This window comes from Myxocyprinus asiaticus, chromosome 40 (genome assembly GCF_019703515.2).
Source record: "Myxocyprinus asiaticus isolate MX2 ecotype Aquarium Trade chromosome 40, UBuf_Myxa_2, whole genome shotgun sequence".
NCBI lineage: Eukaryota > Metazoa > Chordata > Actinopteri > Cypriniformes > Catostomidae > Myxocyprinus > Myxocyprinus asiaticus.
This window is the reverse complement of record NC_059383.1, coordinates 3,943,824-3,971,823: the sequence shown is the minus strand read 5'-3', so window position 1 is coordinate 3,971,823 and position 28,000 is coordinate 3,943,824. Positions and strand designations below refer to the sequence as shown.

The 28,000-nt window shown below is 38.0% G+C and overlaps 1 protein-coding gene across 1 annotated transcript; it reads left to right on the top strand.

Moving 5' to 3' along the window:
• Window positions 1-4: 4 nt before the first annotated feature.
• LOC127430682 (serine/threonine-protein phosphatase 2A catalytic subunit alpha isoform) lies at window positions 5-27,504 on the top strand. Its single transcript, XM_051680648.1, has 7 exons — window positions 5-323; window positions 17,076-17,285; window positions 17,626-17,799; window positions 21,789-21,878; window positions 22,067-22,228; window positions 26,821-26,939; window positions 27,036-27,504. Exons 1-7 carry the CDS (start codon window positions 222-224, stop codon window positions 27,106-27,108), a joined length of 930 nt encoding a protein of 309 aa, XP_051536608.1. The 5' UTR covers window positions 5-221; the 3' UTR covers window positions 27,109-27,504.
• Window positions 27,505-28,000: the final 496 nt, after the last annotated feature.

Below are 28,000 nucleotides of genomic sequence, written 5' to 3'. Positions count from 1 at the left end.
AAAAAAATAAAAAAAATAAAACTGTGGCTCAGGGTGGGTCTCTGAAGGCCGACGTCTTCACGTTTCCTTAGACGATTGCCCAATTTGATTACTTTGAGATCCCCGGCCACATGTACATCTCAAAGTAATCAGTCGATAAAGGGTGGATATTTGTGGAAATCTGGGTGAAATTAGTGCAGAAATCCGTGTGAAAATCGAGTAAAAAAAGAGTAGACACCGAAATGGATGAGAAGGCGTTTACGAAAGAGCTCGATCAATGGATTGAACAGCTCAATGAATGCAAACAGCTCTCAGAAAGCCAAGTCAAGACCCTCTGTGAGAAGGCAAGTATGCAAAATGCAGTAAAAACCGTGTTTTGGCGTGATAATGATTATTGTGTTAGCCCGTTAGCCGCGTTAGCTGAGCTACAAGATGGCTCCGTACTAAACGGACACTACGCTAAGAAAAACCTACCAATGTAATAAGCTTAGGTGTAATACACATTTATAGTTGTTATGTGCTTCCATTTAATATGATATTAAGTGAGTTCTGCTACATATTGTGTTAGTTTGTACTGTTATCAGACTGAGGACCAAATGCTAATAAAGGCACGCGACCCCGCAGTTTTATCATGATATGAGTGTGCGGGCATAAAAACATGTTTTAGCTTTTTTTATTGTTTCTACATGTATAGTTGTTTGATTTAAATAGCGAAGCGTCTGAATGCAGCTGCTTCTTCAAACTAGTCTTAAAATGGCGCCGGTGTGTTAGGCCATCATCTAGTCACAGCAGAATAAAAAATAAAATAAAAATCTCAGCAGAATGTACTCTACAACAGTGCAGAATATGACTACATCCTACTATCTAATCATAGCGGAGTATAGTACACTATACAGTAGCAGAGTTTTGTTTACTCAGTTGCAAGAGAGTGTTTCACTCAAATCATAGAACAGTACTTCAACAGCGTACACGTCGCGGTCTTTTCATTTTGTGTTCTTTATCTGTTGTGTCTAGCAAGATCCTATTGATACTTGTGCGGTGGTGTGTAACGTTGGCATCATTGTTTTAAATTAATTGGCCTAACTGTTCCTGTCTAATTTCTTGCAGTTACTTTGAGCATCGATTAATACAAACGATATTCTTCCAAACGAGCATATACTAATGAAAGCATTAAATTTCTTCCACTTTTATAAGACCCTTAGTGTTATTGCAGTTTACCTGCAGGAATTACACACATTTCAGTGCACATTGAATACCACTACTTTTTGTGGAACCATCAGTCCTTTTTACACTTGGTCATTTCACACGTTTTGATCGATCGGATTACTATCAGATTGTCTCGCACAATCCATTTACAGTCGGCCACAAATACAGCTCTAGAAAAAATTGAGATCACTGCAAAATGATCAGTTTCTCTGGATTTACTATAGGTGTGTGCATAAGTAAAATGAACATTTTTGTTTTATTCTTTAAAGTACTGACAACATTTCTCCCAAATTCCATATAAAAATATTGTCATTCAGAGCATTTATTTGCAGAAAATGACAACAGTCAAAATAACAAAAAATATGGTTTTCAGACCTGAAATAATGCAAAGAAAACAAGTTCATATTTATTTTTAATCAACACAATACTAACATTTTAACTTGGGAAGAGTTCAGAAATCAATATTCGGTGGAACAACCCTGATTTTCAATCACAGCTTTCATGAGTCTTGTCATGCTCTCTACCAGTCTTTCACATTGCTGTTGGGTGACTTTATGCCACTACTGGCGCAAAAATTCACGCAGCTCGGCTTTGTTTGATGGCTTGTGGCCATCCATCTTCCTCTTGATCACATTCCAGAGGTTTTCAATGGGGTTCAGGTCTGGAGATTGGGCTAGACATGACATGGTCTTGATCCGGTAGTCCTCCATCCACACCTTGATTGACCTGGCTGTGTGGTATGGAGCATTGTTCTGTTGGGGAACATTGTCAGAGCAGAAGGAAGCAAGTGTTCTACCAGGATAACCATGTACGTGGCTTGATTCATGCGTCCTTCACAAAGACGAATCTGCCTGATTCCAGCCTTGCTGAAGCACCCCCAGATTATCACATACTTATAAATAGTAAATCCAGAGAAACTGATAATTTTGCAGTGGTCTCAATTTTTTCCAGAGCTGTATATTTCTCCGTAAGAGGGATATATATCTGATCTACTTTTCCGGAACTATATTAAAATATATTGGGCTGAAATTTTGCTGCACTTCATGCAAAAAAAAAAAAAAAAGTGGCTAAATTTAGTTTTGTTTTGAGTGAAAATTTAGAGGATTTGGATTACTTTCAGAATACAAAAATATATTGTACATATGGTTTCTTAGTACAAGAGATACATGGTTGCTGGAAAATGTTTGTTGTTTGGATAAATAGTGACGTAGATGCAGCATCACTCTAAAGCTTTGTTACCGATGCCATTGTAGAAATCCGCTATTTGCAGTCAGCACATTTTTATTTAATCCACAAGCAAAAACTTTGATTTACAAGAACATAGCGGTGCACATTCAGCACCATATGTAGAATAAAGCAACTTTTTTTACTCTAAGACTGATGTAACTAGACTGATGTCTTCAACTCATGTGAGCATGCATAATTTTAAACAGGTTTTTCAAAAGATACATTAGCCAGAAAAATGACTTGTTTACCTTTGATAAATATGCAAATGGAACTTCTGAACTTTGTGAATGATTGGTGTTTGAATTCTACACCAATTGAATTCTTAACATGTGCTCATCTACAGACTCTCTTTTCAGAAATGCTTGTTTTGTTAGAGATGGTACCAGTTTTAGCACGTTCAACAAATCAATGTAAATAGTAAAAATTATACAATTAAACAATAAATATGTAACACAAAATAATATATGAAATATCTTTTAAAAGCCAAAATGTGACCTAATAAATGATGAAAAACAAATCAAATATAAGTAGTAAAATGTATATTTTTATGTACTTTGTTAGAAGGCCTCCTATATAATTTCTTTCATATGTAGGCAAAATGGACATTATGACTGAAATATAACCATATGAATCAACTTCGAATCTAAATCAAATCAAGAGCTTGTGATTCGGCATCAAATTAGGAAATCTGTAATAATACCTAGCCGTAGGTAATGAGATAAAGTGTCAATTGATAGAGAATTTGCTATATTGTGTGTATCGCAATATGCAAATGTCCATGTGCGCAGCATGTACATATCTATCAGTGGGCAGGGCTTTAAGTATTGAAGAGACATGGATCAGGCATTGAAACATTTCATGACATTAATCTTGCATTCAGCTCTTCATTAGTGCTAAATTTACCTCTCATCTGTCTTTTCAGATAATATTTTGAAAGATTTGTTGAGTACAGGGTCACCTGGAAAACTTTTAGAATTTAACACAAATACAGTTAAAGAATCTTATATAGACTGATTTATATGTGTGTGTGTGTGTGTGTTTTTTCTTTTATGTTTTAAAGAGGCCCTATTATGCTTTTGGGGATTTTACCTTTCCTTTAGTGTGTAATATAGCTGTTTGTGCATGTAAAAGGTCTGCAAAGTTACAAAGCACAAAGTCCATGCCAAAGGGAGTTATTCTCACCCTCAGAAAACAGTGCTCCTGAAATGCCTGGTTTGCAGTCCAGCCATTATTTCTGTGACAGCTACAGTTGAAGTCAGAAGATTACATACACTTAGGTTGAAGTCATTAAAACTCATTTTTTAACCACTCCACAGATTTAATATTAGAATAAAAGTCGTTTAGGACATCTACTTTGTGCATGACACGAGTAATTTTTCCAATTGTTTACAAACAGATTGTTTCACTTTGAATTGAGTATCACAATTTCAGTGGGTCAGAAGTTTACATACACTAAGTTAACTGTGCCTTTACGCAGCTTGTAAAATTCCAGAAACTGATGTCAAGCCTTTAGACAATTAGCCAATAAGCTTCTGATAGGAGTTGTACTGAATTGGAGGTGTACCTGTGGATGTATTTTAAGGCCTACCTTCAAACTCAGTGCCTCTTTGCTTTACATCATGGGAAAATCAAAAGAAATCAGCCAAAAAAATTGTGGACCTCCACGAGTCTGGTTCATCCTTGGGAGCAATTCCAAATGCCTGAAGGTACCACATTCATCTGCACAAACAAATAGTATGCAAGTATAAACACCACGGGACCACGCAGCCATCATACCTTTCAGGAAGAAGACGCACTCTGTCTCCTGGAGATGAACGTAGTTTGGTGCAAAAGTTCAAATCAATCCCAGAACAACAGCAAAGGACCTTGTGAAGATGCTGGAGGAAACAGGTAGACAAGTATCTATATCCACAGTAAAAACGAGTCCTATATCAACATAACCTGAAAGACTGCTCAGCAAAGAAGCCACTGCTCCAAAACCACCATAAAAAAGCCAGACTACACTTTGCAAGTGCACATGGGGACAAAGATCTTACTTTTTGGAGAAATGTGTTTGGTCTAATGAAACAAAAATTGAACTTTTTGGCAATAATGACCATAGTTATGTTTGGAGGAAAAAGGGTGAGGCTTGCAAGCGGAAGAACACCATCCCAACCGTGAAGCATGGGGGTGACAGCATCATGTTGTGGGGGTGCTTTGCTGCAGGAGGGAATGGTGCACTTCCCAAAATATATGGCATCATGAGGAAGGAAAATTATGTGGAGATATTGAAGCAACATCTCAAGACATCAGCCAAGAAGTTAAAGCTCAGTCGCAAATGGGTCTTCCAAATGGACAGTGACCCCAAGCATACCTCCAAAGCTGTGGCAAAATGGCTTAAGGACAGGTATTGGAGTGGCCATCTCAAAGTCCTGACCTCAGTCCAATAGAAAATGTGTGGGCAGAACTGAAAGCATGTGCGAGCAAGGAGGCCTACAAACCTGACTTGGTTACACCAGTTCTGTCTGGAGGAATGGGCCAAAATTCCAGCAACTAATTGTGAGGAGCTTGTGGAAGGCTACACAAAACGTTGACCCAAGTAAAAAATTTAAAGGCAATGCTGCCAAATACTAAAACTGTATGTAAATTTCTGACCCATTGGGAATGTGATGAAAGAAATAAAAGCTGAAATAAATAATTTTCTCTACTATTATTCTGACATTTCACATTCTTAAAATTAAATAGTGATCCTGACTGACCTAAGACAGGGAATGTTTTCTTCAATTAAAATACCAGGAATTGTGAAAAACTGAGTTTAAATGTTGTGGCAAAGAGGAGGGCGGGGCCGGGCCGCTCCTTACCATAACCAAGAGTTTCAGCTCCTGAGGCCAGCGGGGCAGGAGGAGAGGGGTGGAAACGAACTCCAGTTCGGTCCAAGCAATCGAACCGAGTGTGAAAGCACCCTAAAACTGGCATGGACTCCAAAGAGTTGTTCAAAACCTGATGATCCACCTTGAGTGAGAATATTCAAGGATCATCTTGTGTGCTTCAATAGAGGCATGGAAATCTCTGCTTTTGTACGAAGGGGTTAACATAGTCAACGTTACAAATGTATTTATTTGATTAGTGACCTAGAATTGTTGCAGAATATATATATATATATTATATACACACACACATACTGGCAGCCAGAAGTTTGGAATAATGTACAGATTTTGCTTTTATGGAAAGAAATTGGTACTTTTCACCAAAGTGGCATTCAACTGATCACAATGTATAGTCAGGACATTAATAACATGAAAAATTACTATTACAATATAAAAAAAAAAAAAAATCAGAATTACATAAACTTAGTTCTCATCAAAAAATCCTCCACGTGCAGCAATGACAGCTTTGCAGATCCTTGGCATTCTAGCTGCCAGTTTGTCCAGATACTCAGGTGACCTCACTCCATGCTTCCTGTAGCACTTGCCATTAGTGCCTGACCGATATATCGGCCGGCCGATTATGTCACCCGATATTAGGCTTTCACCGATATATCGGTATCGGCGTATATGCGCCGATATGAAAACTTTTTTCAGAACATATAATGCAGAAAACAATGCTTTAGAATTGGTGTCATAGCGTAGTTTGTTCAGCAGAGTGCGCTCCAACTCCATTGTTTACAGAGCCGAGCTGATGGTGGCTCTGTAGACAGGGCGGAGTTAAGCGGTGTCTCGGTAAGTTAACTAGTTTGTGAAATACATACTGGAAACTTAAACAAATGACCCCCATCATTTTCTCTTTTCAATATAACTAATATTACATTAACCTTGTCCCTGACAACCATGTCATTCATGTCTGTTTGCTGTTAGCTAGCTATAGTTTGTCAGTGCAGTCAGTAATGTAGCAGATTGAAAGGTAAACATCAGAGCATCTTTTTGCAGCTCAGCAGACAAAGATGATGTGGTGGATTGTGTCTGAGTGTTTATTTCATGCTATGTTGTTACGTAGTTGGTGAGACAAAGTAAAATAAACAATGTCTGTCTTTAACTCCATGACAACAAGCTTATAGCTAACTAGCTAATCATGTAGCTACTTTCAGTAACTACGTTTCCATTCAAGGTTTTTGTGTGGAAAAGTTTTAGCGCATCAAAATAAAGCTGATGGAAACACAAATTATCGCTAAAATTTCATGTGTCGACATAATATTTTTCCGTTTAACTCTAGCGCATAAACTCTGCCGATACTTCAGATGTCGTGAAAAACTGGTTTGGAAACACTTTTTGTCAAGAAAATTGGCATTAACACAAAAATATAGTGTCACATGACAGAATTTACCCCAATCGTTATCCTGTGTTAATCATGACGACAAGGAATACATCCATGAAAACCAGTTTATTGTACGTGATTATGGATTGATCTTAACGGCATATAGATCTGATGCTGCAAACGCATCTTCGTCATGACACTTCCAGGAGTGCTAACACACATCTCGTATCATGCACCTGTCATCGACAAGTGCACGGAGAACAAATTCTCCACTCTTTGTGATTAATCGCGGTAGATATCCGTTTATTTATTAAAGTTGCTTTTCCGCACCATTCAAAATAATAGACGGCAGTCATGGAATTAGCCCACAATACAAAAAAACATATTTCTGTGCACAAAGATGTTTAAAAAATAAATACACAATACTAGGAGAAAAACATCAGTGTGCTTTTTTGGAACACTAACATATAACCCAATTCTATTAAATTATTGTTTAGTTTACTTGTGAAAAAATGCTGGCAAAATTCCCTGTATTAAATTTAAAAAAAATTTTTTTTAGACCTATATATGCCTTTTCTTTACACAATCTTAAATTAGCCGTACCCTGTTCTGTACGAATAAAGTCGGCTGAATGACATTCTCAGAATGTTCTACACTTTTTCAAGACTATAAACTATCAGAACTATTTGTCCAATGCCGAGTTCACTTTCAGAAAACGAGCTTTTGAACATTTTAAAATGTTTAAATATTTTAAATCTAACCCTCTTTACTTCGGATCACAGTTGCTGAGCTTCTTCAGAAAATGTAAATTGCATTATGATGCTAAAATTAATTTTAGATGAAAATCAGGTTTAGTTGGTCGTTAAAAGTTGCTGGACAAATATACGGGACATAATGCAGTTGTGATGGCAATGCTTTAGATAAGATGATTGTTCAAAATAGCCGATTGAACATCAGGAATGTATCATATGTAAACCCTGATATTACACCACAAACATTTTTCTATAATAGCTGTACACACAGCATATACACATCGATGGATGGTCCTTATACTAAGACCGAAAGTTTCCCCCACTATTGGTGCAGGTTGCCAACTTGAACAGGGCCATGACGATTCGCTTTCAGTGGCAGCCTGCGATAGGCACAACATCAGGACCGATATTACAGTCCTATCAGAAAGGCAACAGTTCACTTTTCATTGCAGTTCTGTCTTCTGATTGCATTTATTTGTGAAATTAAAATGACAGTAAGCTGTTTAATTTCAATGAATTGTCTCAATACTCTCCCCATTTTACCAAAACTTCGGAGGAAAAAAATTAGGGACATCTGGGAGGTGATTTAGCGATAAACACACATTTCTGTATGGAAACGGCTTAAGGGCAGATTTCTTTTGCGATCAACCAAAACTTATGCGACAGTGTTTTTTAGGCATTAAGTCATCACGCACACCATTTTTATCAATAAAAGGACATTTGAATGGAAACGGGCAGAAGACGGCAAAAAGTGTTACGCATTTCCACTTTGTCGATAACAGAATAGCGCGAAAAGTGGATGGAAACTAGGCTGTTGTCAGCTGAGTGGAAGCTAATGTGTAAACGTATTCACCAAACTGTTTTGTTCAGGATTCACAGTTTGGTACCCCCTTCAACCGAACAATTTCTGGTTTTCCACCGTTGAATGTTTCCCCTAAACTTTTATAGCAGAATACGGTGTAACACCACTGCTTATCTGTTTATCTTGACTCAGCAGTATTAATATAGTCAGCATTTGACTGATACTAAACAGCAATGATGTTTATTTAGCTATTTATTGTATTTTTATTTATTCTTTATTTTCTCAGTGTTCATTTCTAGAATTTGTTGACAATGTATAATAATAATGACAAATATTCTTTCATAAAATATTTAAGAAATCAGCCTTCTGAGTATCAGTGCAAAATCCACATAGAAAAGGTCTGTTTTCATTCTAGCTCAAAAATTAAATATATCGGCCACCATATCAGTAATCGGTGAATTTTCCCCTCTCAAAAATCCCATATCGGTCGGGCTCTACTTGCCATAGATGTGGCAAGTAGAGCCCTTCTCACGCACCTTAAAGTCTAGCTGATCCCACAAAAGCTCAGTGGGGTTAAGATCCATAACACTCATTTCCAATTATCTGTTGTCCAATGTCTGTGTTGGTTGTACGTCTGGGCCTTCCATATCTCTTTCTGCCCTTGTTAGAGCCAGTTGTCCTTTTGTCTTTGAAGACTGTGGTGTACACCTTTGTATGAAATCTTCAGTTTTTTGGCAATTTCAAGCACTGTATAGCCTTCATTCCTCAAAACAATGATTGACTGATGAGTTTCTAGAGAAAGCTGTTTCTTTCTGGCCATTTTTGACCTAATATTGACCTTAAGACATGCCAGTCTATTGCATATTGTGGCAACTCAAACACAAACACAATGTTAAGCTTCATTTAACGAACCAAATAGCTTTCAGCAGTGTTTGATGTAATGGCAAGTGATTTTCTAGTATGAAATGATCAATTTAGCATGATTATTCAAGGATAAGGTGTTGGAGTGATGGCTGCTGGAAATGGGGCCTGTCTAGATTTGATCAAAAATGACTTTTTTCAAATAGTGATGGTGCTGTTTTCTACATCAGTAATGTCCTGACTATACTTTGTGATCAGTTCAATGCCACTTCGGTGAATTAAAGTAACAATTTCCTTCTGAAACAGCAAAATCTGAACATTATTCCAAACTTTTGGGGGGGGGGGGGTGTGTGTGAGATATATATATATATATATATATATTACATTACATTACACAGTGCATCCGGAAAGTATTCACAGCGCTTCACTTTTTCCACATTTTGTTATGTTACAGGCTTATTCCAAAATGGATTAAATTCATTATTTTCCTCAAAATTCTACAAACAATACCCCATAATGTCAACGTGAAAAGTTTGTTTGAAATCTTTGCGAATTTATTAAAAATAAAAAACGAAAAAAAATCACATGTACATAAGTATTCACAGCCTTTGCTCAATACTTTGTTGAAGCACCTTTGGCACCAATTACAGCCTCAAGTCTTTGAGTATGATGCTACAAGCTTGGCACACCTATTTTTGGGCAGTTTCTCCCATTCTTCTTTCCAGGACCTCTCAAGCTCCATCAGGTTGGATGGGGAGCGTCGGTGCACAGACATTTTCAGATCTCTCCAGAGATGTTCAATCGGGTTCAAGTCTGGGCTCTGGCTGGGCCACTCAAGGACATTCACAGAGTTGTCCCGTAGCCACTCCTTTGTTATCTTGGCTGTGTGCTTAGGGTCATTGTCCTGTTGGAAGATGTTCCTGCTCCCCAGTCTGAGGTCCAGAGCACTCTGGAGCAGGTTTTCATCAAGGATGTCTCTGTACATTGCGGCATTCATCTTTCCCTCGATCCTGACTAGTCTCCCAGTTCCTGCCGCTGAAAAACATCCCCACAGCATGATGCTGCCACCACCATGCTTCACTGTAGGGATGGTATTGGCCAGGTGATGAGCGGTGCCTGGTTTCCTCCAGACATGACGCTTGCCATTTAGGCCAAAGAGATCAATCTTTGTTTCTCATGGTCTGAGAGTCCTTCAGGTGCCTTTTGGCAAACTCCAGGTGGGCTGTCATGTGCCTTTTACTGAGGAGTGGCTTCTGTCTGGCCACTCTACCATACAGGCCTGATTGGTGGAGTACTGCAGAGATGGTTGTTCTTCTGGAAGGTTCTCCTCTCTCCGCAGAGAAATGCTGGAGCCCTGTCGAGTGACAATAGGGTTCTTGGTCACCTCCCTGACTAAGACCCTTCTCTCCCATCACTCAGTTTGGCTAGGCAGCCAGCTCTAGGAAGAGTCCTGGTGGTTCCAAACTTCCATTTACGGATGATGGAGGCCACTGTGCTCATTGGGACCTTCAGTGCTGCAGACATTTTTCTGTACCCTTCCCCTGATCTGTGCCTCAATACAATCCTGTCTCGGAGGTCTACAGACAATTCCTTGGACTTCATGGCTTGGTTTGTGCTCTGACATGCAGTAAGTGTGGGACCTTATGTAGACAGGTGTGTGCCTTTCCAATATATATATATATATATATATATATAAAAATACAGTGCATTCAGGAAGTATTCAGACCCCTTTTTTTCACATTATTCAACACTCCATAACCCCATAATGACAAATGTAAAACAGATTTTTTATAACTTCGCAGATGTATTAAAAATAAAAACTAAAATATCACATTGACATAAGGATTCAGACCTTTTGCTATGACACTTGAAATTTAGCTCAGGTGAATCCCATTTCTCTGGATCATCTTTGAGATGTTTTTACACTTTGATTTGAGTCCACCTGTGGCAAATTGATTGATTGGACATGGTTTGGAAAGACACACCTGTCTATATAAGATCTATATAACCCGTGAGGTCAAAGGAACTGCCTGCAGAGCTCAGAGACAGGATTATGTCAAGGCACTGATCTGGGGAAGGCTACAAATATGTTTTGGGTGCATTGAAGGTTCCAAGAGCACAGTGGCCTCCATTCTTAAATGGAAGTAGTTTGGAACAATCAGGACTCTTCCTAGAGATGGCCGCCTGGCCAAACTGAGCAATCGGGGAGGAGGGCATTGGTAAGAGTGGTGACCAAGAACCAGATGGTCACTCTGGTTGAGCTCCAGAGATCATGTGTGGAGATGGGAGAAACTTGCAGAAGGACAACCATCACTGCAACACTCCACTGATCTGGGCTTTATGGCAGAGTGGCTAGACAGAAGCCTCTCCTCAGTGCAAAACACACACACACACAAAAAAAACACCTAAAGGACTCTCAGACTGTGAGAAACAAGATTCTCTGGTTTGATGAAATGAAGATTGAACTGTTTGGCCTAAATTCCAAGCGTCATGTCTGGCGGAAACCAGGCACTGCTCATCACCTGCGCAATACCATCCCAACGGTGAAGCATGGTGGAGGTAGCAGCATTCTGTGTGGGTGTTTTTCAGTGGCAGGGACTGGGGGACTGGTCAGGATTGAAGGAAAGCTGAACGCAGCAAAATAGAGATCCTTAATGAAAAATTGATCCAGAGCGCTCTGGACCTCAGAAAATTCACCTTCCAACAGGACAATGACCCTAAGCACACAGCCAAGACAATGCAAGAGTGGCTTAGGGATGACTCTGTGAATGTCCTTGAGTGGCCCAGTCAGAGCCCGGACTTGAACCCAATCGAACATCTCTGGAGAGACCTGAAAATGGCTGTACACCAACGGTCCCCATCCAACCTGACAGAGCTTGAGAGGATCTGCGGAGAAGAATGGCAGAAAATCCCCAAATCCAGTTGTGCAAAGCTTGTCGCATCACACCCAAAAAGACTTGAGGCTGTAATCGCTGCCAAAGGTGCTTCAACTAAGTACTGGGTTAAGGGTCTGAATACTTATGTCAATGTGATATCAGTTTTTCTTTTTAATAAATTTGTAAAGTTAACAAAAATCTGTTTTTTGGTTTATCATTATGGGGTATGGAGTGTAGATTTATTTTTTTTTTTTAAAGCATTTTAGCATAAGGCTTCAACATAAAATGTGAAAAAATGAAAGGTTCTGAATAATTTCTGAATGCACTGTATATACATTTTCAGTTTGTCATAACTTTATTATTTTTTACTTATTACTGATTTAATATATGAAAGTTTGACATTGGCCACCTTTACTCCCTTGGTCAAAAGGGCACATTTCTTTGAACGAAATTCTGTAAATTGTTACTCTGATATACTGATAATATAATTTGTAATACTGTAAATGTTTGTAAAATGATGAATGAGTGCAAAATAAAAGCATTTTCACCATTAGACCAGTTTGCACCTCACTGTATATGTATGAGTGTTTTGTGTCAGATTCTTTAGTGGGTATATAGGTCAGTGCAGAGCTCTAGTGTTTGTGAGCACGGTTAACACTACTAGTCTTTCGTACTCCATGTGTCACAGCCTCTTTCAGACCTCCTGTGCTCTACACTGACCCACAAGCAGGATTTTCTTCACGGCCGGCTGCTTTTAACACAGGATTTTTGCATGTAAAGCATCTTATGAATCCTAAACCTGCTGTCGCTGCATGATGTACACTTAATAAAATGCAGAGCTGTACATGAAAAATGACATTCATTTTTCTTTCAGACTCCTGCAATGAGCTCACACGTTTTTCATGTGATGTTTGGGGCTGTTCAGACCAAACGTGTGTTTGTTTAAAAAAAAAATTAAAAAAACTAGATGCAACAAAGAACTTAAGGCAGATGTCACAATATATGCTTTTCCCAGTTGAAGTCCTTTTAAACTGGCCACAGCATCTAAGAAAGGCGGAGCTTTTGCACAAAAAAAAAAAAAAATCTGCAAGACTATTGAGTCTAGCCCATGTGTACTTTGGATAAACAACTGAAAAACAGCAGATGCCAAATCATAAAAGTTGTTTTTTAGGGTATGGTAACTGCAGTGGCAACAGGGAACTTTATAGACACTTGGCATGCACTTGCTAAAATTAGTAACAAACTATGTTGTGTAAATGTTGAGCTACTGAAATGACAGGGTTTCTACTGGGAGGTTCCCTAGAAAACCTGAGCATTTTTAATGCAGATTTCCAGTTATGTGGAATAGGTAAAAATACCTAAATGTCTTTAAAAAATTGTCCTTAAATGTTTTAGTGTAACATTCTAACGCATGGTTCTTTTTAGGCCAAGTATCACCTTCGATCAAATCAGAACAATCAAGTACCACCAATGTTCACTCCATATTTTTCAGTATTTGGCACATATAAATTTTTAGCGTAGTCTTTAGTAGTGCCCAACCGATATATCGGTCAGCCGATATTATCGGCGTATGTTTATGGTTATGTGCAGATATGAAAACTTTTTTCAGAACATATAATGCAGAAAACAATGCTTTAGAATTGGTGTCATAGCGTAGTTTGTCCAGCAGAGTGCGCTCCGACTCCATTGTTTACAGAGCTGACTCTGAGCTGATGGTGGCTCTGCAGACAGGGTGGAGTTAAGCGGTGTGTCTTCTCATTAAATTGCTAACTAGTTTGTGAAATACATACTGGAAAGTTAATAAAAAAAATGACCCCATCATTTTATATAACTAATATAACGTTAACCCTGTCCCTGACAACCACGTCACTCATGTTTATCGCATCTGTTTGCTGTTAGCCAGCTATAGTTTGTCAGTGCAGTCAGTAATGTAGCAGATTGAAAGGTAAACATCAGAGCATCTTTTTGCAGCTCAGCAGACAACGGTGCGGTGGTGGAGTGTTGATTAAATGCTATGTTACCTAGTTGGTGAGACAATGCTGGAAAGTAAATAAAATCCATCTTTTACTCTCCGTGGCAATGAGCTTATAGCCAACCACGTAGCTACTTTCATACCTTGTCAGCGTGTAAACATGTATTCACCAAACTGTTTTGTTCAGGATTCACAGTTTGGTACCCCCTTCAACCGAACAATTCTAGTCGTTGCATTTATAAAATGTAATATTTTAAAGTCTGGTTTTCCAGACATTAAAATAGGATACGTAATTAAAGTAGATTTAATAAATAGTATATTTGCCCTGTGTAAATAATAATATATAGGAATTGTATCTAAAATAAATGAGGGGTGATAAATATTAATACAACAGGCTGGAAAAATAGACATTTATTAATTTTAATATCTTATATTTTGAATGTGTTGAAACTTGACACCAGGTGACGCACCCTAAACACTGCACCGTTAGATCGGTTTCATACTGAAGAGCCGCTTAATGTTTTTTCCCTCTCGTAAATGTAAATGCCAACATCATCATATATGTCGAAAGGACTGAAGCCTGTCAACCAAAACATGAGCTCATTGATGCTTTTTTTATTCCATCAGTTACTCCTGGTCGGAGGCTGCCGTATATATTTAGTTTATACGTAGGGTTACATTCTACCTACGCAACCGTTCAAAAGTTAAGGGTCACTTACTCACTATTTTTTTTCACATTTTAGAATAATAGTAAAGTCATCAACTTTGGAATAATATAAATGGAACTATGGGAATTATGTTGTGACCTAAAAAAATCCAAAATAAATCAAAACTGTGTTATATTTTAGCATCTTCAAAGTAGTCACCCTTTGCCTAGAATTGTCAGACATGTACTCTTGACATTTTCTCAACCAACTTCTTGAGGTATCACCCTGGGATGCTTTTTAAACAGTATTGAAGGAGTTCCCATCTATGTTGGGCACTTATTGGCTGCTTTTCTTTATTATTTGGTCAAAGTCATCCATTTCAAAAAGGTTTTCTTTTTTTTATCAAATTTTAGTTTTGTAATTTCATAAATTAATATGTTGGCACAATTTTGTTTACAAAACTAATTTCAATCATTTAAGCATACGCCTTCAGATCAAAAGATTTTTAAGATCATTAGAAACATTTCAGGCAAGTGACCCCAAACGTTTGAATGGTAGTGTAAATTTGGTGCAGCGGTCAAATATTTAGTAGAGTGTAAATTGTGACTTAGTGCCCATTTACGCCACTATTAGGCTAAGTTGTAACGTACGTATAGCTGGTGCAACTGGCCCCTAATGTTTATTTAGCTATTTATTTATTTTTTCTCAGTGTTCATTTCTAGAATTTGTTGACAATGTATAATAATAATGACAAATATTCTTTGATAAATATGTTTAAGAAAGCAGCCTTCTGAGTACCTTTGCGTAGTCATATCAGTGCAAAATCTACATAGAAAAGGTCTGTTTTCATTCCAGCTCAAAAATTTGCTATATCGGTCACCTTATGTTATCAGTGAATTTTCCATCTCTAAAATCGGTATCGTCTCAAATCCCATATCGGTCGGGCTCTACCTATCACCTTCCTTCGCAATATGCAGATCTGAAATGTAGTGGGTGCACTAACACAGCTGAGCTCTCACACATGTGCTTGTCCATAGAGAACATGGAATTTGAACTTTTGTATTGCAGACTGACCTACATTTACATGCTTATTCGAGTGTGATTGGCTTATGTGGTAGCTCAGTATTAGACTTCAAACTTGGAAGACCGCGGTTCGAAACCAGTCAAGCACGCAAGGTGACACGTGAGAGGAAAGTGGCATTGAAGTGATAAAGTGACATGCTTCAGAAAATGTGCTTTTTTTTTTTATTTATTTTTTTACACTATCGGTTGGTTTAAGGCGTTGGTGTATGGATGTCTGTTTTGTGTAACATTTTATTTTAGATCATTATTGGTTAGGTTAAGGTTTTAGGTTAGGGAGGTACGTTTTACTCCATTAAACTTCCATCTAAATTTCACCTTAATGCCTCTTCTGATTATGACACCATTTATTTAGCTTTTGGCACCCTCTGCTGGACATTTTGCTGGGAAACTGCAGCAAAACAAGTAAAGCAGCACACAATTTCATTTTTGCAAAAATGTTGCCACGGTTCGTGTGACCAGACTGATAAATTCAAAAGTGGAGCTCATTGAAATGTTCAGATTCTAAGCTTTCAAATGGTACTACATATGCCTGACTTGTAGATCCAGAGACTTTTATTTTGTAATCCTAAACTTAAACTATTCACGGGCCCGGTACTAGGTCCACAGAGTTGAAGAGGTTCAAGTCCACATCCCCAGAAGTGAAGCAATCGATCTATTGAATATTAGCACATTAATAAAGAACGTTTTCCAGTGCTTTGTTATTGACCACGTTTACATGCACTTAAGAAAACTGTTTATTCCTGGGTTTTTGCAGAAAACGGCATTCTGTGAACGAGAACACCATTTTTCTTATGCCACTGATGAAAGTGTACTTCATTCAGATGTGAACGCTAGGCATCTGCATGTAGGACGTGTGATGCAAATTGCTCACACTGCAGCATGATTTTTTTTTAACATAGCGTACTTTAAACGTGCAGAATGGGCATGTGCCTTTAATTATTTGCACTTAATTAGTGGGTCCACAAGGTGGAAACACTCACAACTGAGCCATCGCTGTCACAAAGAACCATAAGATGATGATGTAATCACCGCTAAACATGAGAAGATGAAGGTAGAATCAACAATGGTGGATGTGCACCTCAAGAGCATGTGTGAGAGGAGGTCAGGAGATACTTGCATCTCGAGTCTGAAGGAATATAAAGACATCTTTTTGGGTTTTAACTCCTGAAAAGAAATGTTGTTGGGCTTTAGCCTAAGGGATTAAGAGAAAGAGGTTTAATACACCTGGGTTTCTCCCAGAGAATGTGGCTTATGTGGCCATGTAAATGCATAAGCAGGGTTCTTCAAGGTTTTTGAGGATTTTCTGATTGTGTGGAGCAGGGCACTGGAGCAGATTTACTATATGGTGAATGGAGACTTCACCCGCAAACTGGAGTAGGGATGTGAATGATTTTTTTTTTTCCCCATGTGTTTAACAACTAAATTTGATTTTCTCACCAGGCTAAAGAAATCCTTACCAAGGAGTCCAATGTGCAGGAGGTGAGATGTCCGGTCACTGTGTGTGGAGATGTGCACGGCCAGTTTCATGACCTCATGGAGCTCTTCAGAATCGGAGGGAAGTCACCAGACACAAACTACCTGTTTATGGGAGATTATGTGGACCGAGGCTATTATTCTGTGGAAACAGTCACACTGCTTGTTGCACTCAAGGTAAACATTTCCATTTGTAGTTACTAGATACCACTTCTCAGAGAGAGTTTACCAGGCTGACGGTCTATCAGCATGCTTTCGTCACAATATTTTTCTCTGAAAAAATGTATCATCCCCTCTAAAGCACTGCTGCTAAACACAAAAAAATTTGAAAGAAAATCTAGATAAACTGGTCGGCCTCAATAATAAACTGTTATTTGGTTTGTGGATGACTAGTTGACTAGAGTTCCTTCTAAATTTGCTGAAATAAGGGTCAAGTTTTGTGAGAATTTTTCTTTCATGTTAATTTTTTTAAATCTAGAATCATTTTCAATCATTTTGTTATCTCTTTCAATTGTAGGTAAGGTATCGTGAGCGCATTACAATTCTCAGAGGGAACCACGAAAGTAGACAGATCACACAAGTTTACGGCTTTTATGACGAGTGCCTACGGAAATACGGCAATGCAAATGTTTGGAAATACTTCACAGACCTCTTTGATTACCTTCCCCTAACTGCATTGGTAGATGGTCAGGTAGGTCTATTTATAATTCTCTCCCTCTGCCAATTTATGGTGCATTCACATCGTGTCTGAATTACTGTATTTACGAGATGGGAACTCGTAGATTCTACTTGGAGCCATTCACATCCTCAGACCTCCATGAGTTATTTGTTTTTATGGCAACACTTATCACGTCAAAACTTTTTTTTTTGTTGTTGTTATAACAGCAACAAAAAAACAAAAAATGCTTCAGGCAGCAATTGCATAATATAATGGCATATCAAACAGAAATTTGTTCACTACCTTCAGCTTTTGAGGCTTCTGCCGTATTTTTACATGGAGTGTCATCTGATTTGTTTTTTTGTTTTTTCCCCCCAAGAGTACGTAGATGTGAACGCTATTTACATTACATGTCTGCCAGCGGTAGCTCAATCTCTTGGCTGTCTGAATTCCCTGCTGAGTTAATGGTTACAGCAACGGAAAAAGGATCCAACATGACAGAAAATATTGTTCTGTTGCCATGGTGTGCTCGAGTTCTCCTCAAATGACCAATGAGCTTCTTTTACTTAAGAACTGACAAGACGTCAAGCAAATCTGAATATTTTCATCTGCAACCACACTCCGCTGCATATCATCACCAAAGCTGATCGTAATCAGTAGTGATTCTGTCACCAAGCATTTTTTTTTCTCCACACTAAAATGACTAATGAAATCAGAAAGAGGTAGCACAACAGTTTGTTCATTGAACATTATTTCTTTACTCAGTTAAAGCTGTATATGGGCTAGGGATGTGCAAGACTAGTCAACTAAACGGTTCTGATGCTGCTAGTCGACACTGGAATTACTAGTCGGTTAATATTTTTCCCCATTAAACTGTTCACATTTTTACACATTTACGTTTGGCTTTATATTTTTACAGAGGCTGCACGTAAATTACTGTCATATTAGTGTTGCACATTTTAAATAGAATTAATAATACAAGTATTATATAAGAGGATAACTGGAGCAGATACAAAGTTTCATTTCACCTCAGGCTGCATGTGCTTCTTCCCTCTCTCACTCGTGGTGCACGCAGGAAAATGTCCTCTCGCAGGACAAGCAAGCTCAGCAAATTAGCTATGAAATCACTTCGGTGGTGGTGCAGAAAGTGGATCTATGAAACGTTGTCTTGAAAGTCGCAATGGATGTTTTCACATTTGAGTCTTTAAATCTGTGCATGCTTGTAAGTTATTTTCCTGCTGAGCAAGTCTTTCAAGTGCAGGATAATCGCCTCAGGTGAGTCAAGTCCGGTCTTTCACCGGACCATGTCGACGTATTTTGCTTATCAAAAAAACATTTACTTTTAAGTAGCCCAGAAAATGACTGTTTAGACTAGAAATGCCATTATTTTCCCCCCTGCTGTCAAAGGCTATTTCCAATAATGTGCCGACGACTAAACAGATTAAACTGTCTTTTATTCTGTGTGCACGTCATGTTTAGAATACATTAGGTTTATTATTCATTTCTCACAGGCCAATTTTTTGTAGCCAATCATATAGCTATATTTTTACATTGTAACTGTTACTGGTTGAAGTTCTTAACCAAACAGCTCTCACATTAGATCAATGGCTAATGAACAATGTGAAATACTTTTCAGCAAATTTTTTTTTCTCATAGATTTGGCTTACCTGTTAATTATTTTCAACAATGTCCTGACTGTTTTAATATGCCAAGTAACTTTTACTTGGTGATTTCCATTTAGAACAGGGTTAGGGTTGCTCTGTTGGTCATTCAATTGTTTTCAATAATTAAACCTGTGTTTGCTAGGGGTGTAACGGTTCGAAATTTCATGGTTCGGTTTGTATCGTGGTTTTAGGGTCACTGTTTCTGTATTTGCTTGGTTTAGAAAAAATATTACTGTCAAATCCAAAGAATACTCTATTTGGTAATAGATTTGGGTGAACAATCATGGTTTTACTACGGTACCCATAGTTTTACCATGGTATTTGTAGTAAAATCATAGTAACCACAAAATCAACATGGTTACTGTCATGGTTACAATATAGTAAAATCATATAGAAACTACAGTATTACTGTTATAAAACCATGGTTAATTGTATCAAAACCATGATTTCTGCTCAGAAAACCATGGTGACAGCAGTCATGGCTACTACAATATTACTATAGTAAAACAATGTTTAAGTCCTTAACTAACATTTTTTCTCTAATTACTAAATCAACATTTTAACTTAATACCTGCCCTATTACGCTACATGCATCAACATAAAGTGCATTTCAAACTCATCTCAACACATATTCAATATATTCGGAAGCTGTATATCACTATAAAAGGAATAACCTTGCTATTAAAATGCATATGAGAAGGGATGTTGTGATAATGCTGCTAGAGTATTTTAATCATACGTGGAAATCCCACATGAACAACCCAAGTGCTTAAGTTATTGTTTCATGTCTGTTTGAATTATCACTGAGTGCCTGCTTAAAAATAGATGGAAGAGTGTGCGGTTTCGGCTCACCTTTGCCTGGGTGATGTCAGCATAAATGATTAATCATGTTTCAATGTATTACTATAACGGCATTTTAATGGCATTAATCAAAGCGCATTATTGACGCTCGCGATAGATTACAGCCGCGTGAGGAAACGGGAAGAATTCACGTGCGTGTTTTAAATAAACCCTCACGCCCATTATTGACATACAGTATATTACCAGTATACAGCGCTCACGCTGAGCGATGTCTGCAAACAGTGCTTGTTTTGTAGAAGTTTTTTGACCATAGCTGTTGTAATTGACTGCAAAAAGAAAATGTTCCCAGAAAGGAGAAACGCAGGGGGGTTCTGAATCAGCAGCTCGTTTTCTGCGCTTGCCATTTTCAAATACACACAACGCGTGCAGAACTGTGATGTCATCAGGCGGAGCGTATCCATCTACAGAGCCATACAGGTGCGTTAGCGGAGGTTGTAACTGTGCCTGTCTATTTGATGCTTTTTCTTCACCAGACTTTGTGCTCCAGATGCGTCATTTAAACTTGAGGTGAACCGCGGTGCCAGTGCTTATGAACCGTGGGTGGTGAACCGTTTGTTTTTTTGTTTTTTGTTTTTTACAGAGAACCGTTACACTCCTAGTGTTTGCTAAAGGTGAATGCTTGTCATTTTTATATTTAATGTACAATGATCATAATGCAAGGCAAGCACGTCGCAGTTAAATGCCCCTTTTCAACGGGATTTGGAATATTAAGTATTTTAAATGGGTCGCATAATTTTTTTTTACTTTTCTGAAGGTTTCTTTTTAGACTAATCTACTCAAATTTTGGTTTAAACATCAGTGAAATTTGTCGTTTTGCACATCCCTTAATATGGACAAAAGCGTTCTACGGCAAGCCTCGAGCGGATGAAAATGCAATCACACACTTTCACAAGGTATGTTACTAAATCACATCCTAAATCACTCTGTTACGATTGTTTATGCTCACACGGAACTCCTGTTGTTATTTTGGTGAACTACACGAGACCGGAAATCCAGGGCTGCAGTTAGAAATTCTTGGGCTCAGTACAAAACATTTTCAGCGGGCCCCCCTCCAGTCAGTTATCCAGTGAAATGTGTGCTACCTCGACGTCTCCGTGTTTGTATCCACGTCTCCCGCAGAATGCTTTTAGATGCGCTCTACAATATGGAATAGTCTTTCTGTGGGCCCCCTCCAGTCCGGGCCCGGGACAAAAGGTCCAGTTGTCCCCTCTTACCGGCAGCCCTAAGGAAATCAGACAGTGTTGCGGTGATTTGGGATGTTTGTCACCCCTCCACCATTCTTATTCGGCAAGTGTGTCATACCTCCGACTGAAGAAAGCAAGAGCTCAGCAAAACAGTCTGCATTTGTGACACCCCTCAGCCAATATTGAGTTTGGTGTCTGCTAGTGTGACTCCGGCTTAATTACGGTACTTCCCACATGATGTGAATGCACCATTAAACTGTTAATCAGATTGAGTTTAGGGCTAGTTTTTGATCACCTAATGTTTGTTTTGCAGATATTCTGTCTTCATGGAGGATTGTCACCATCCATAGACACTCTTGATCACATCAGAGCGCTGGATCGTTTACAGGAAGTTCCTCATGAGGTATTGAACATTCCTGATCTGATCTTACTGTTTCTTATTCATATCAAGTGGCTGTTTTAACATCATACTAGCAGTAGATGCGACCTTAATTTTCAGTCTGCCATTGGCTCAGTTGAATACAGTTGTGCATATAAATGCTTAAAGTTCAATAAATGCTGACGGCTCTTGCTGTCTTCGATTTTCCTCAGGGACCCATGTGTGATTTGTTGTGGTCAGACCCAGATGACCGTGGAGGTTGGGGTATTTCTCCTAGAGGTGCAGGCTACACCTTTGGGCAGGACATATCTGAGACGTTCAACCATGCAAACGGCCTTACCCTGGTTTCTAGAGCTCATCAGCTAGTGATGGAAGTGAGTTCACTGGAGAAACTCTTGACTCTCAACCAACACAATCTCTTCCTTATATTGATTTCTGTTATAGATCTGTACAGTGCTGCCAAACAAAATACGTAATTATTTTCCTTTTAAAGACCCCTTTAAATGGCTTGATAAGTGCAATTTTCTTTACTCTGTTAACAAACTTCCTATTAAAGGGATGGTTCACTCAAAAATGAAAATTTACTCACCCTCATGCCATCCCTGATGTGCATGACTTTATTCTGCACAACACAATGATTTTTAGAAGAATATTTCAGTTCTGCAGGTCCTCGCAATGCAAGTGAATGGTGAGCAGACCTTTTGTAGCTCCAAAAATCACAAAGGCAGCATAAAAGTAATCCATAAGACTCTAGTGGTTAAATCCATATCTTCAGAAGCAATATAATTGGTGTAGGTGAGAAACAGATCAATATTTAAGTCCTTTTTTACTCTAAATCTCAACTTTAACTTTCCAATGTGAAAGTGGAGATTTATAGTAACAAAGGACTTAAATATTGATCTGTTTCTCACATACACCAAATCTTTGTGTTCTGCAGAAGAAGGTAAGTCATGCACATCAGGGATGACATGAGGGTGAGTAAATCATGAGAGAATTTTCATTTTTGAGTGAACTGTACTTTTAATGAAACAGGAAGTTGGGGTAGGATATATTGAAGGGCTCAGCCCTTTTGTTTTGATGGTCAATGATATATTTTATTTTTATTTTTTGGATCTATAAAATTATTCAAAAATACATTACAAATGCAATTCAACAACAATTACTTCAATGCCCAACTTGGGCATTGAAGTAAAAAAAAAAATTCATTTGGTGTAACTGTGACAGTGAAAAAAAAAAGTCTCATTAAAAGCTGAAATGTATGAAGAAAAAAGGTTGGCATGAGTCGTGCAGCATAATCTTTAATTCTTTTTTTATATACCCGTGTGTATATATATTTCAAGTAGTGAAACAACTTGATTTTAAAATATGATTCATATTTGGAAAAAGTTTGTCCATCAAATTAAAGCCAACATGTAGGTAACCATTATGATGTCATGTGACAAACAAAACAGAAGACCTCTTTAAACCCTTAATACTGTTTGTGAAGTAAAAAAAATAAAACACACTGGTGGCCAAAAGTTTGGAATAATGTACAGATTTTGCTGTTTCTGGAAGGAAATTGGTACTTTAATTCACCAAAGTGGTATTCAACTGATCACAAAGTATAGTCAGGACATTACTGATGTAGAAAACAGCACCATCACTATTTGATCAAATCTAGACAGGCCCCATTTCCAGCAGCCATCACTCCAACACCTTATCCTTGAGTAATCATGCTAAATTGATCATTTGGTACTAGAAAATCACTTGCCATTATATCAAACACTGCTGAAAGCTATTTGGTTTGTTAAATGAAGCTTAACATTGTCTTTGTGTTTGTTTTTGAGTTGCCACAGTATGCAATAGGCATGTCTTGAAGGAATAGTTCACCCAAAAATGAATATTTGCTGATAATTTACTCACCTTCAGGCCATCCAAAATGTGTCTGAGTTTCTTTCTTCATCAAAACAGAATTTAAGACTTTTTAGGATTTAATTTCAGGCCGCCGCCTCTAAACAATGCAAGTGCATGTCCTCCATTTTTTTTTGACGGTCCAAAATGCATATTTAGGGTGCATCAAAATAATCCACACGACTCCAGTTGACAAATAATGTTCTTCTGAATGCAAATGATTGATTATTTTGAGAAACAAAACAATACTTGTATACTTTTTAAGTATGCAATAGACTGGCATGTCTTAAGGTCAATATTAGGTCAAAAATGGCCAGAAAGAAACAGCTTTCTCTAGAAACTCAGTCAATAATTGTTTTGAGGAATGAAGGCTAGACAATGCTTGAAACTGCCAAAAAACTGAAGATTTCATACAAAGGTGTACACTACAGTCTTCAAAGACAAAGGACAACTGGCTCTAACAAGGACAGAAAGAGATGTGGAAGGCCAGATGTACAACTAAACAAGAGGATAAGTACATCAGAGTCTCTAGTTTGAGAAATAGACGCCTCACATGTCCTCAGCTGACAGCTTCATTGAATTCTACCCGCTCAACACCAGTTTCATGTACAACAGTAAAGAGAAGACTCAGGGGTGCAGGTCTTATGGGAAGAATTGCAAAGAAAAAGCCACTTTTGAAACAGAAAAACAAAAAGAAAAGGTTCGAGTGGGAAAAGAAACACAGATATTGGACAACAGATAATTGGAAAAGAGTGTTATGGATCTTAACCCCATTGAGTTTTTGTGGGATCAGCTAGACTGTTAGGTGCATGAGAAGTGCCCGACAAGACAGCCACATCTATGGCAAGTGTTACAGGAAGTGTGGGGTGAAATGTCACCTGAGATTCTGGACAGACTGACAGCTAGAATGTCAAGGATCTGCAAAGCTGTCATTGCTGCACATGGAGGATTTTTTGATGAGAACTCTTTGAAGTAGTTTAAGAAGTTCTGAACATTTCTTTTCAAATTGTAATAATCATTTTTCATGTTATTAATGTCCTGCCTATACATTGTGATCAACTGAATGCCACTTTGGTGAATAAAAGTACCAATTTCTTTCCATAAGAGCAAAATCTGTACATTATTCCAAACTTTTGGCCGCCAGTGTATATATACACAGTGCATTCATAAAGTATTCATATCCCTTCATTTTTTTTCACATTATATGTTGCAGCCTTATGTTAAAATGCTTTATTTTTTCACATTAATCAACACTCCATACCCCATAATGACAAAGCAAAAACCAGATTTTTGGTAATTTTGCAAATTTATTAAAAAGTAAAAACTAAAATATCACATTGACATAAGGATTCAGACCTTTTGCTATGACACTTGAAATTTAGCTCAGGTGAATCCCATTTCTCTGGATCATCTTTGAGATGTTTTTACACTTTGATTTGAGTCCACCTGTGGCAAATTCAATTGATTGGACATGATTTGGAAAGACACACACCTGTCTATATAAGATCTATATAACCCGTGAGGTCAGAGGAACTGCCTGCAGATCTCAGAGACAGGATTATGTCAAGGCACTGATCTGGGGAAGGCTACAACATTTTTTGCCTGAATTTACGATTCCCAAGAGCACAGTGGCCTCCATAATGCTTAAATGGAAGTAGTTTGGAACAATCAGGACTCTTCTTAGAGCTGACCGCCTGGCCAAAGTGAGAATTCGGGGGAGAAGGGCATTGGTAAGAGTGGTGACCAAGAACCAGATGGTCACTCTGGTTGAGCTCCAGAGATCATGTGTGGAGATGGGAGAAACTTGCAGAAGGACAACCATCACTGCAACACTCCACTGATCTGGGCTTTATGGCAGAGTGGCTAGACAGAAGCCTCTCCTCAGTGCAAAACACACACACACACACAAAAAACAACACCTAAAGGACTCTCAGACTGTGAGAAACAAGATTCTCTGGTTTGATGAAATGAAGATTGAACTGTTTGGCCTAAATTCCAAGCGTCATGTCTGGCGGAAACTAGGCACTGCTCATCACCTGCGCAATACCATCCCAACGGTGAAGCATGGTGGAGGTAGCAGCATTCTGTGTGGGTGTTTTTCAGTGGCATGGACTGGGGGACTGGTCAGGATTGAAGGAAAGCTGAACGCTGCAAAATACAGAGATATCCTGAATACTTATGTCAATGTGATCTTTCAGTTTTTCTTTTTAATAAATTTGCAAAGTTATCAAAAATCTGGCTTTTGTTTTGTTATTATGGGGTATGGAGTGTAGATTGTGACTTTTTTTCTTTTTAAAGCATTTTAGCATAAGGCTGCAACATAAAAAATTGTTGAAAAAATTGAGGGATCTGAATACTTTATGAATTGCTCTATCTATCTATCTATCTATATATATATATATCATTTGTTAAAAAAATCTGTTAGGAAATTTTTTTACATGTATTTTTTTTTATCAATGATTAAGATGTGCATACACGTGTATTCAAGGTGCAAGGAAGCTATTTTAATACCGTTTACTTGGTTACACCACATGACATTTTTAAAGCCATTAAAGCCTTGTTTCTTTTTTTTTTTTTTTTTTGAGATATGAATAGATTTTTTTGTTCTGTCATCAGTTTATTTTTTTTTTTTTTTTTTTTCTAAACTTGTGAAACCAACATGGACACAGATTACATTTCTACGAATTTGACGTTTTTTAAGCTAGATTTTTGAATGATTTCACATTTTTATTATTTTGGACAACTTTATTTGTCAGTGATCCTTAAATTGCCAGTATCCTTTAATTTGTCATGGCCATAAACCTTAATTTGCTGCTTAGTTTTGTATACACCCCTACTATGGACAAGATGAATCATCAGCTTTTTATTTATTTAATGTAAGAAAGAGACTGCAGACTTAAAAATTTGTATGTCTGCTTAAAAGTACATTATATCAATTTAAGAACACTAGTATATCAATGGCCTGAAGACTTTAACAGACATGGACTAAAAGCCACAAAACTCCCTTTTTTTTTTTTATTGGATGTTTGGACATAAGTTTTTGATAAGTCATCTAATCTTTAAATTTGTCCTCTAGGGTTACAACTGGTGCCATGATCGCAATGTGGTTACGATTTTTAGTGCGCCCAACTACTGTTACCGCTGTGGTAACCAGGCAGCTATCATGGAGCTCGACGACACTCTGAAGTACTCCTTGTAAGTTCATTTGAAAAGTTTCTTTAATGTACTTTAAACATGTGCTCCATCCATAACAAATGAATGTGACTGATTTGGTGTTTGTGTGATTTTCAGCCTTCAGTTTGATCCAGCCCCTCGCCGAGGAGAGCCACACGTCACCCGCCGAACCCCCGACTACTTCTTGTGAATCCTTCAACTCTGCCCAGTATTGCCATGATATGATAATCTTCATTCTGTTTAAAATGAGATGAGAGGAATGGGCAACAGTATAAAAAGATAGTTTATTCAAATTAAAGACAAAACTGATTTAATGAAAAATGTCTGTGGACCAAAAGGTGTGTGCCATATCCAAAACTGATCCAGAACACCACGACCATAAAATATCAGATGTAAATCCTCACTTCCCTGTCAGCTTTGGTTTCTTTCCTCCAGACTGTAGATGAATGCTGTTAAAATGTTCTGATCCAAACAAATGCCAACAAAAATGGCATGCCATTGTAGGAATGCTGGCATAACTTCTTATGATGGATCAATGTCTATATAAAGGGTACCAGTTCAAAAATAAAGGTGGAAGTTGCTCCTTTTTTGTGTGCTGCTGAGCTTTATTAAACCTTTTACTATGTAACTTTATGACCTTACAAGAAGATCTACCAAATTGTAGCTATGGGGAAATTAAAGGGATAGTTCACCTAGAAATGAAAATTCTCATTTTACTCTCCCTCATGCCATTCCAGATGTGTATTACTTTCTTTCATCTGCTGAACACAAACGAAGATTCTTAGAATATCTCAGCTCTGTAGGTCCATACAATGCAAGTGAAATAGATTTAACTGCTGGCGTCATATGAAGTACTTTTATGCTGCCTTTGTGATTTTTGGAGCTTCAAAGTTCACCTTTCACTTGTATGGTATGGACCTACAGAGCTGAAATATTCTTCTAAAAATCCTCATTTGTGTTCTGCAGATGAAAAAAGTCACACACATCTGGAATGGCATGAGGGTGAGTAAATGATGAGACCATTTATGTTTTTGGGTGAACTATCCCTTTAAACCATTTCAGGGCCTGTAGCTGCTTAATTT